The following is an 11857-nucleotide window of genomic DNA, read 5'->3' on the forward strand; positions in this document are numbered from 1 at the left end:
ATTGGGCATACTTTCATCTCAGAAGAATCTGAGTAAATATGGTGGTTTTCCATTTTTCTGTGTCATAAAGTTGAATTCTTTTTAGCCCTGAATTAAATTAAAATGATAAAACAACGATGCCTGAATTCAGGCTAAATAACATGAGATGGTAACTGCAAAATTGTCCTGTGAAATTTTCCAAGATTTTCTGGTATTGGAGATATTCCTAAATAAATTTAGAAAAATTATCTTTATTAGTGGACACTGGCATGGTAGAGTATCCTTGTGGTAAGCAGAGCTTCAATAAAAGCATCAACATGTGATTATTTTTATATAACCTCATAGGTATCACAAAGTGATTATAAGTAGAGTTTATCCTCTTAATAATTGAGAAGGGAACATTACAATTTTATTTTGAGGTGAAGAGATTTCACATAAGAGATCTCTGGCATCGCAACTAAACTGGGATCAAGACAGGATAATTTTTAGGTGATACGTTAATTCTGGTTTGGGTAAGCAGATTAATGACCCCCTTCCCCCAAATATCCACATCCTAATTTCAGATATTGGGAGTATATTACAATTCATAACACAGAGAATATAAGGTTACAGATGAGATCAAGATTGCTAATAGCTTATGAAAAATAGGGAGATCACCCTAAATTATCATAAGTCCCAAGGGTTCAAAACTGTGGAAGAGGGCTAAAGAATAGAATGTATCGAAATTATGGGATGTATGAAAATTTCAACTAAACATGTTTTTCCATTTTTTGTTTTAGTGATTCTTTCCACATTTTTTTTAATTCAACCATACAAATACCATTAATTTTATATGTCTGTTACTGTTTTGGGTGCTAAATATAAAATAAGATAATGCAAAACATTAAAGATATGATTTCTAATAGGGCGGATCGGGTGCAATAGGAATACAGATAATGTGCACCCCATACAGGCATGATTGTGAATGTGTTGATGTTTTATATGGGTAAAGTTACTTGCTGTACAAAATAATGCAGAGTCTGTATTATCAAGAATTTATATGAGATAGTCAGGGTGAATCAAGAATAAGTGGGTAAAATAGAAATGATGATAATGGTTAATGATTTTGACTACTGAATAACAAACATTGATGATATGAGTTCTATTTTTTTTTTCAGATATACAAAATATGTTTCACCTATGCCATTAAAATGAACACACTCTCCACTTACATTATCATTAAAAAATGCTTTGTTTTCCAAGCTGGCATTGGAATCTCAGCCAACACTTTTCTCCTTTTCTTCCACCTTTTGATGCTCTTTCAGAATGACAGATCAAAATTCACTGACCTGATTACCTGTCACTTGAGCCTTTTCCACATACTCATGCTCCTGACTGCAGTTGCTTTTTTGTCTCCAGACATGTTTGAGTCACTGAATTTTCAAAACGACTTGAAATGTAAGGCAATTTTTTACATAAACATAGTAATGAGAGGCCTCTCCATCTGCACCACCTGCTTCCTGTGCGTGTTCCAGGCCATCACCATCAGCCCCAGCACCTCAGGGTTGCTGAAATTTAAACATAAACTTAGAAATAATATTACCGGTATTTTCTTCTTATTTTGGTTCCTCAATTTGTCTTTCAGTAGTTACATCATCATCTACACTGTAGCTTATTCCAATGTGACCCAGACCAGTCTACTGAATGTCAGTAATTACTGTTCACTTTCCCCCATGAACTCCATCATCAAGAGAGTATTTTTCATTCTGACAACATCCAGGGATGTCTTCTTTGTGGGAGTCATGCTGCTCTCCAGTGCATACATGGTGATTCTATTATTCAGGCATAAGAGGCGATCCCAGCGTCTTCACAGCACCAGCTTATTTCCAAGAACCTCCCCAGAGAAAAGGGCTACCCAGACCATCCTGCTGCTGGTGAGTTGCTTTGTGGTCACATACTGGGTGGACTTAATCATCATATCCTCCTCCATTATGTTATGGACACATGACCCAGTTCTTATGATTGTTCAGAAGCTTGTGCTCAATGTCTATGCCACTGTCTGCTCTTTCGTACAAATCGGTTCTGATAAAAGAATAATAAATATTTTGAAAATTTGCCACAGAAATGACAACAAATTTTAATAAGTTAATGATGAAAGAAGTTTTTTGAAAACTAGGTTCTTCTGCCATTGGTTAAATTATTCAAGAAGCATATGATTTGTCACACTATTGAAATAAAATGTTTGAAAGTACACTTTTATTATATCAAAAAATATGTGAATCTGATGCTGCCGAGGGCTACATTGTTCCTTTCGCTTAATGTCTACCATGGTTTATTATCCTCACATCCAGATTTTTACTCTTTCATTTTTACTTTGCCATCTATAGGAAAATATTTGTTCTTGAAGTGCACTCTTAAGAAGAAGTTCCTATTGGTAATCAAACGTCAGTATTTTTACTTCTGGAAATATTATTTACTCTTATTCATTAAATATTTTAGCTAAATATCCAATTCTACTTCGAATAATAATTTATCAGCACTGTTAATATCCATTTCTGTTTTCTGGATCTACACAAGCTGTGGAGACATTGTTCTCACCTTTGTAGATGATTTCTTTTTCTCTCACTCATTTTAAGTGTTTTTCTCCTCTTTGGTGTTTGACTATTTTTAAAAAATTATTTTCTATGTATTTCTCTTTTTCATGTATTGCACTTGCGAATTCAAGAATTCACATCTTGTTTTCAATTTTAGAAACTTGTAAGTCACCAATTATTTGACTATTTCCTCTATTATTTATATATTCTAGTGAAACAATTACTTGTGCTTTATTCCCTCATTCTAGTCTTCATGTATGCACAGTCATGTGTAGCTTAATGACAGGGATACATTCTGAGAAGTGTGTTACTGGTGACGTTGTCATGTGAACAGCATGCAGTATACTCGCATAAATGCAGATGCAGATGGCAAAGTCTACTACACACCTACGTAGACATTATAATCTTACGGGACCACTGTCATATCTGTGGTCTGCCATTGATCAAAACATCATTATGTAGTTGGTTACTGTATAATTCTGTTTGTGTTTCCTTTGACTTTGACTCTCTTTATTGTATTTGACTGCATTCATTGTGCTCAATATTTTTTTCACTGCTTCTCTCATCAGGTCAGTCTAATATAATGTTTAACCTATGTAGTTTATATTAAGCTAATTTATTATATTTTTAATAGTTTTCTTTCTTTTTGGTCTTTCCAAATACGACTTGTCAAGCTTATAGTTTATTGTGATTTCCAGATAATTTGGTTTTCTGTTTTTCCATTGTATTGACTTAACCATTTAAGACATACTTCTTATACTAAGGCTTGTGTGAGACATAAATTTTTTTTCTGATTCACAGTTTGGTAGCTTATTTTCTTGTGTGCAACATAATTTATAATTTGGTTCTCACATATAGAAGACATCATACTTAAGATTTCTGTGGTCACTTTCTTTGTTTATTCCATTACCCTGTGACAAGCTGACAATGCACATGAAATTGATGTCCCTATCGGTCATATTTGAAAGGAGTGCATGTTCATTAGTTTGATTGCTTCTTTATATAATCTCCTTGATTTACTTTTACTCCTGAGAAGTTCTCAATTTTTCAACCCTATTCAGCATTTTGGGGATTTTTTGTAATTTTCTGAGGATTACAGCTCTCTGCATGAAAAGTGTATAAAATGTATGTAGTATTTTCTCAAAAAGCACAAATATCCACACTGTACACATGAGTAAAATATTTTACATAAATTTTATGTGGCATACAACAGTATCTAATGGGAAATCCCAAATGTCTTTATTTGGAACACACACATCCAACATACCGTGTGGTAATAATAACTTGTAGAGTATATTAATTTTTTAATACTAAAAATTAATTTTATGTTTTGCATAGATTTCTAAAATGACAGTACTGCACTGTAGGGAGTGGTATTCATATATGTCAGAATATCTGTTGTTCTAAAACATTAAGCTGATATTGGTAGAATTATTTATGTGAATTCAGGTCTTTTGACTCTAATCACCATGCTGACTAATTAGCACTTTCCTGACTCCATACAAATAATCTGTATGAAATTTTTTATTTAAACAGAAGTTAATTTAAAAAGTTTAAATAAAATTTGTATGTGGTTTGATATAACTTGTTGGTTACAGTTTATTTGACAGTTTCTATTGTCATTTTATAGTGTTCAGAAAATATTATCTTTTGGATTTCTGTCATCAATTAAATAACATTCAGTAGGACTAAAACTTTTACACTTAAATAGTTTTGTCTGGTATTTGAAAATAATACATTTTTTTCCCTGTTCACTGGTGAAAATGCTGCCCATTTATTTCTATAACTGATTAGTCAATCTATCTAATAAATTTATTTTATACTCTATGTTCATTTATTTGCTGTTTCTATGGTGGCTTCCACTGGTTTCTATGGTGTTTTTAATGCCACCTAACGCCTGAAGATGTGTCGATTTGTCATTTCAAATGAATTTTTAAGTTACTTATTTTAAATTATAGGTATTATGTCTATAAGTGTGTCATGGATTAGAATAGTGTCTAACATATTGTATATGCTAAGTACTAATTACTGTGATTCATTAAATTGTCTGTTCATCAAAGCATTCTTCAATTACAATACTATTTTGTATTTGTGCTTGTTAAAAAATATGTTTCTGTCTTATCTAAATATCGATGAAAAATAGGAGGTAGTCTCTGACAGAGCCTTCTTCATAACATTCAAAGTCAAATGGCAGTTTTACTAATTTCCTTTATGGTCAGTAACTTTATTGTTAAACACAGTTAAATGAGTAGTAGGTATAGCAATTTTGGTCACTTTCTCAATCCTACAACAGAGAAAACTTTGGGTCATTCATTGATTGACCCATTCTATATTATTATTCCAGATTTTTCCAGGTCAACTTCTCAAAAAACCTACTACAATGAAATGCTGTAAATTGGAAATAAATATCTTGGTAAGCACAAATTTCAAAGCTAAACCCAAGAAATAGATTATATAAGTAGTCATGTATCTAAAAGACAGTGAATATGACTAGTAATATAACTAATAAAAATAAAATATTAATTCAAAATATTTCCACAAAAAAGTCCTAAGTCAAAGACTTAAATGGTAAATTTTATCAACATTTAATAAAAAAGTAATACCATTTTTATAGTAACTTCAAAAAAGAAAAGTAACACTTTTCAACTTATTCTATGAAGGAAGAATTACCATGATACCAAAGCCCAACAAAAGCATCACAAGTAAAAAAGACTAGAGACAAAAATCTCTGCAGAATAGAAACACAGCAACCTTTAGAAAATACTAGCAAACTTACCTCAGGAGCATATACAAGTGATTATACACCATGATTGAGTGAGATTATTTTTCATTAATGTGATGTTGATTTAATATCCAAAAATCTTTCAAGGTAGTACACAATATTACTTAGATAAATGACCAAAATATCATTTTAGTAGACACAAGGAAACATTTGATAAATTCAATACCCATTTTGTAAATAAACCCCTGCAATCTACTAATAGAAAATTCTGAGTCCTGCTAAAAGTCATCTATGAAAACAGCTAACATTGGACTTAATGGTTGAAAGACTGGATGCTTTACCTGTAATGTTGGAAACAAGACAAGAATTTCCACTTTTAACACACTATTCAACATTGTACGGGAAGAATTAGCTAGGGGAAATTATACTAGAAAATGAAATAAAATCCTCCATATTAGATAAGAAAAAGTAAAACTGTATGTATTGCACACAACATACTCTTCTACATAAAAAATTATAAAAAAGTTTACCAAAAGCCCACTGGAACCAAAGAACAAGTTTGTCCGTATCACAAGATAAAAGACAAATACAGAGAATTAAATTATATTTTTATATATTTTCAATCAACTTTCTGAAAATTAAATTAAGAAAACTATTTTATTCCTAATTGCATTAAAAAATATGAAATACTTTTAACAAAAGTGCAAAAACTCTACACTGAAAAAATAATTAAATGCTGAAAGAAATAAAAAAGAATTGGATAAATGAAAGAACATTCAATGATCGAGGATAATACCACTTAATATCGTTAAAAACACAATAGGGAAAAGAGAGTAGACCCACCACCAAAGCACATGCTGCCTTGGGGCCCAGTAGCCTTGGTATCTTCATATATTTGGTGCCCTGCCAAAATCTCACCACATCCACCCAGAGGGATGCAGTGCTGAAACACCAGGTGGACCCAGCAGTACAGCCAGGAACCGAGCACCCAAATTCATGCAGAAGCCTGCCCCTTAGATAACAGGAGGGGTCCAACAGAAAAAGAAAGCCACCTCTGAGAAAGGGAGCAGACACATGCACGTCACAGAGCCTGACAGCCTACCAATCAGAGCCTGCTGACACTCCCACTGTCACCAGTATTCTTGCTCACTTTAGCAGAGGAACCACCAGGCACTTGTATTCCCATCCCATGGGCCCAAGAACCAGCCTTCTTTGGTCTAGCACTTCAATGACTCCACCCATTTAGGTCATGGGGCCACTCCTGTGCCTCAGCCAGGGACTTTAGTACCAGCCAACCCAGGCATCCTAGGGCTACCAGAAACCCTGCCAACTATAGTGCCAAATCATCAAGCGAATGGGTGCTTTTAGTAGGGGCCTGAGGACAAGACCACCAAAGCCTGTCACCACTGGTGTCCCTACCCATACTAGGGGCAGAGCCACATGCCCATACAATCCTTTCAGAGGCACAAGGAGTGGCCACTTGGGCTCCCACTGTTGAGAACCTTGCCCAATATAGTGGCACTGCTGCCATGCACCAACTTGCCCACCAAGGATTTGAGGACTTACTCATCTGGGGCATACCACTGTCAGCAAACCCACACTTTTGTTTAGCATAGCTGCCCCATGACCCTGTGCATTCCTCCAGAGCCTGAAAATCTGCCCATGTAGGAGCCTCACCATTAGCAGAGGCATTCCACAGCCTCCACAAACATCCACAGCCTAGGCCACTGAGGCATTCACAGACACCTCTGACATTGAATATAGCCAAGAAAAACACACAAAGACTACACTGTGCCCACCCAGAACTGCCTGTCCAACCAACATTATAGAATACATCTAAAGAAAAAGTCTTTTCTTATGAAACTAACTCCATAAACTTGGAAGAAGTAACTATATCAACAGATGTACAGACATCAACATAGGGATAAAGCAGCATCAATAAGCAAGAAAACATGACACCTGTAAGGAACACAATAATTCTCCAGTAACAGATCCAAAAGAAAAAAAGAAAATCTATGAAATGCCTGAAAAATAATTCAAAATAATGATCTTAAGGAAACTCAGTGAGATACAAAAAACAAACAAAAAAAACCAAACAAAAACAACAACAAAAAAACCCACGGACAATTCAACAAAATTAAGAAAACTATTCATGATCTGAATAAGAAATTTAAAAAGAGATAGATATCATAAAAAAGGACCAAACAGAAATCTTAAATATGAGAAATTCAATAAATGAAATAAAAAATACAACTAAGAGCTTTGATGATTAACTACAGCAAGCAGAGGAAAAAATTTCTGAACTTGAAGATGGGTCTTTTGAAATAACCCAGAACAAATATAAATAAGGGAGGGAGGGAGGGAAGTAAAAAGGAAGAGGAGGAGGGGGGAAGAAGGAAAGAAGGAAGAAGAAAGCTAAGAAACTTATAGGAGAACATTAAGCAGACAAATATCTGCGTTATAGGAAGACAAAAAGAGAAGAGAAAGTTTCTTTGAAAACCTATTTAATTAAAAAATAGCTAAAAACTGTCCAAGGCTTGAGAAAGATATGAACATACAGATAAAGGAAGCTCAAAGATTTCTGTATAGATTCAACCCAAAAGTTCCTTTTCAAAGCACGTTAAAGCCAAAATGCCAAAAGTAAAAGACAAAGAGAATTCTAATAAGCAAGAAAGAGATAATGTACAGTCACTTATAAGGGAATCTCCATCAGACTAACAGCATTATTTCTCAGAATGAATCTTACAGGCCAGAAGAGAATGTAATGATATACTCAAATTGCTAAAAGAATAAAACCACCAGCCAAGAATACTATACTCACCAAAGCTATCCTAAAATAAATTCTTTAGGGAGTCCTACATCTGGATGCAAAAGGACAGCAACTACTGTCATGAAAATGCACGAAAGAATAAAACTCACTAGTAGAGCACTTACACAAATGAGAAATAGAAAGTAATCAAACCTTATCATGATGGAAAACCGCAAAACCACAAAGATGAAAAGTAAAAGTGAAAAAAAGGTATACAAAACAAACACAAAACAACAAAATGACAGGTGTAAGTCCACATCTTTTAATAACAGCCTTGAATGTAAATGGTTTAAATTCTCTGATTAAAAGACATAGACTGGCTGAATGGATAAAAAATACAAGACCCATGTATATGCTGTTTACAAGAAACTCACATTACATTTAGAGACACACATACACTGAACATGAAAGAATAAAATATATATTCCATGCAAAAGGAAACAACCACAACCACAACAACAATAACAAAAAACAAGAAAGAATACCTGTACTTAGATAAGACAGACTTTAAATCAAAAATGTAGAAAGTGAAAAAAAAGATCATTATATAATGATAAAAGGATCAATTCAGTAAGAGGATATAATGGTTGTTAATATATGTACACCCAACACCTGAGGTCTCAGATATATAATGAAAATGTTATTAAATCTCAAGAGAAAAATAGACCCCAATATAATAACAACTGGGGAATTCAAAACCACACTCTCAGCATTGGACAAATCATCTAGACAGAAAATCAACAAAGAAACATCAAACTTAAACTGCACTATAGACCAAATGGACTTATAGTTTACAGCTACTGAATGTACATTTTTTTTCGTCAGAACACAGAACATTCTCCAGCATAAATCACATGTTAGGCCATAAAACAAATTTCAACAATGTTTTAAAAATTGTAATCATATTAAATATCTTTTTAGACCACAGAGGAATAAAAGTATAAATTAATAACAGAGGAACTTTGGAAATGGCAAATATATGGAAACTAAAAAACATGCTCCTAAATGACCAATAGGTCAATAAAGAAATTAAGAAGGAAATGAAAAACATTTTGAAACAAATAAAAACAAAAAGAAGAGAATTCTTCCAAACTTGTTCTACAAGGCTGGCATTAGTCTGATGCCAAAATCAGACATGGACACAAAAGATGAAAAACCTACATGCCAAAAATTGCGGATAACATAGACACACAAATTCTCAACTAAATAATAGCAAACCAAATTCAAAATCACATCATATAAATTATTATTTTTCAATTTAATTTTATTCTATATACAATGTGGTTGATTATTGTGGCCCATTACCAAAATCTCCCTCCCCCCCTCCAAAAACCTCATATGTTTGCTTGTTGTAACAACTTCAAGGAATTGTGATTGTTGTGTCTTCTTCCCTCCCTGCCAGTTTAACGGTGTATTTATTTATTTTTAGCTCCCACAAATAAGTGAGAACATGTGGTATTTCTCTTTCTGTGCCTGACTCGTTTCACTTAATATAATTTTCTCTAGGTCAATCCATGTTGTTGCAAATGGCAGTATTTCATTCTTTTTTATAACACAGTAGTATTCCATTGTGTAGATATACCACATTTTCCATATCCACTCATCTGATGATGGACATTTGAGTTGGTTCCAACTCTTAGCTATTGTAAATAGTGCTGCGATGAACATTGGGGAGAGGTACACCTTCGACTTGATGATTTCCATTCCTCTGGGTATATTCCCAGCAGTGGGATATCTGGGTCATATGGTAGATCTATCTGCAATTGTTTGAGGAACCTCCATAGCATTTTCCATAGAGGCTGCACCATTTTGCAGTCCCACCAATAGTGTATGAGAGTTCTTTTTTCTCCACAACTCACCAGCATTTTTCATTCACAGTCTTTTGGATATTAGCCATCCTAACTGGGGTGAGATGGTATCTCAGTGTGGTTTTGATTTGCATTTCCTGAATGCTGAGTGATGTTCAGCATTTTTTCATATGTCTTTTAGCCATTCATATATCTTCCTCTGAGAATTGCCTATTTAGCTCCTTTGCCCATTTTTTAATTGGGTTACTTGATTTTTTGTTGCAAGGTTGTTTGAGTTCCTTGTATATTCTGGATTTTAATCCTTTGTCAGATGTATATTTTGCAAATATTTTCTCCCACTCTGTTGGTTGTCTTTTAACTCTGTTAATTGTTTCTTTTGCTGTGCAAACTTTTTACTTTGATATAATCCCATTTGTTTATTTTTCCTTTGGTTGCCTGTGCTTTAGGGGTTGTATTCATGAACTCTGTGCCCAGTCCCATTTCCTGGAGTGTTTCTACTATGTTTTCTTTATGAAATTGTATTGTTTCAGGGTGTATATTTAATTCTTTAATCCATTTTGAGTTGACTTTGGTATATGGTGAGAGGTATGGGTCTATTTTCATTCTCCTGCATATGTATATCCAGTTTTGCAATCACCATTTGCTGAAGAGGCAGTCTCTTCCCCAGTGTATAGGCTTGGTGCCTTTGTCAAAGATCAGATGGATGTAGGTATGTGGGTTGATTTCTGGATTCTCTGTTCTATTCCATTGATCAGTGTGCCTGTTTTTATGCCAGTGCCATGCTGTTTTGTTTATTATGGCTTTGTAGTATAGTTTAAAGTCAGGTAGTGTTATGACTCCAGCTTTATTTTTTTGCTCAGAATTGCTTTAGCCATGCATGGTCTTTTGCTATTCCATAGAAATGTTTGTATAGTTCTTTCCATTTCTGAGAAAAATGTCATTGGAATTTTGATGGGGATTGCATTGAATTTGTATATCACTTTGGGTAGTATGGACATTTTAACAATGTTGATTCTTCAAACCCTAGAGCATGGGATATCTTTCCATCTTCTTGTGTCTTCTTTAATTTCTATCAACAGTGGTTTGTAGTTCTCATTATAGAGATGTTTCACATCCTTGGTTAACTCTATTTCTAAGTATTTTATTTTTTTGGTGGCTAAATGGGCAGGCTTTCTTGATTGCTCTTTCTACACATTCATTATTGGAGTATAGAAATGCTATTGTTTTGTGTGTTGATTCTGTATCCTGCAACTTTGCTGAAATCATTTATCAACTCCAAGAGTTTTTTTGTAGAAGCTTTAGGCTGTTCAATATATAGGATCATGTAATCTGCAAACAAGGACAGTTTGACTTCATCTTTTCCAATCTGGATGCCCTTTATTTCCTTCTCTTCTCTGATTGTTCTGGCTAGTACTTCCAACACTACGTTGAATAGGAGTGGTGAGAGTGGGCATCCTTGTCTAGTTCCTGTTCTTAAGGGAGAAGCTTTCAGCTTTTCCCCATTCAGGATGATATTGGCAGTAGGCTTATTGTATATGGCTTTAATTATGTTGAGATACTTTCTGTCTATACCTAACTTGTAGAGAGTCTTAATCAGGAATGAGTGTTGAATTTTATCAAATGCTTTTTCAGCATCTATAGAGATGTTCATATGGTCCTTGTGTTTGATTGCATTGGTATGCTGTAGCACATTTATTGATTTGCATATGTTGAACCAACCTTTAATCCCTGGGATGAATCCCACTTGATCATGATGCATAATGATCTTGAGTATGTGTTGCTGTATTCTGTTAGCTAGTATTTTATTGAGGACTTTTGCATCTATATTCATCAAGGATATTGGCCTGTAGTTTTCTCTTTTTTTGTTGTATCTTTATCTGGTTTTGGTATCAGGCTGGTAGAATGAGTTTGGGAGAATTGCCTCTATTTCAATCTTTTGGAATAGTTTGTAGAGAATTGGTGTCAA

At 34.1% G+C, this 11857-nt stretch overlaps 1 protein-coding gene across 1 annotated transcript; it reads left to right on the plus strand.

Moving 5' to 3' along the window:
- Positions 1–1169: 1169 nt before the first annotated feature.
- Positions 1170–2075, plus strand: LOC134375927 (putative vomeronasal receptor-like protein 4; the record flags this gene model as incomplete). Its single annotated transcript, XM_063094660.1, has 1 exon — positions 1170–2075. A coding segment is annotated over exon 1 (906 nt), but the record flags the coding sequence as incomplete, so codon positions are not given.
- Positions 2076–11857: the final 9782 nt, after the last annotated feature.

This window comes from Cynocephalus volans, chromosome 4, assembly GCF_027409185.1.
Source record: "Cynocephalus volans isolate mCynVol1 chromosome 4, mCynVol1.pri, whole genome shotgun sequence".
Classification (NCBI taxonomy): Eukaryota; Metazoa; Chordata; class Mammalia; order Dermoptera; family Cynocephalidae; genus Cynocephalus; species Cynocephalus volans.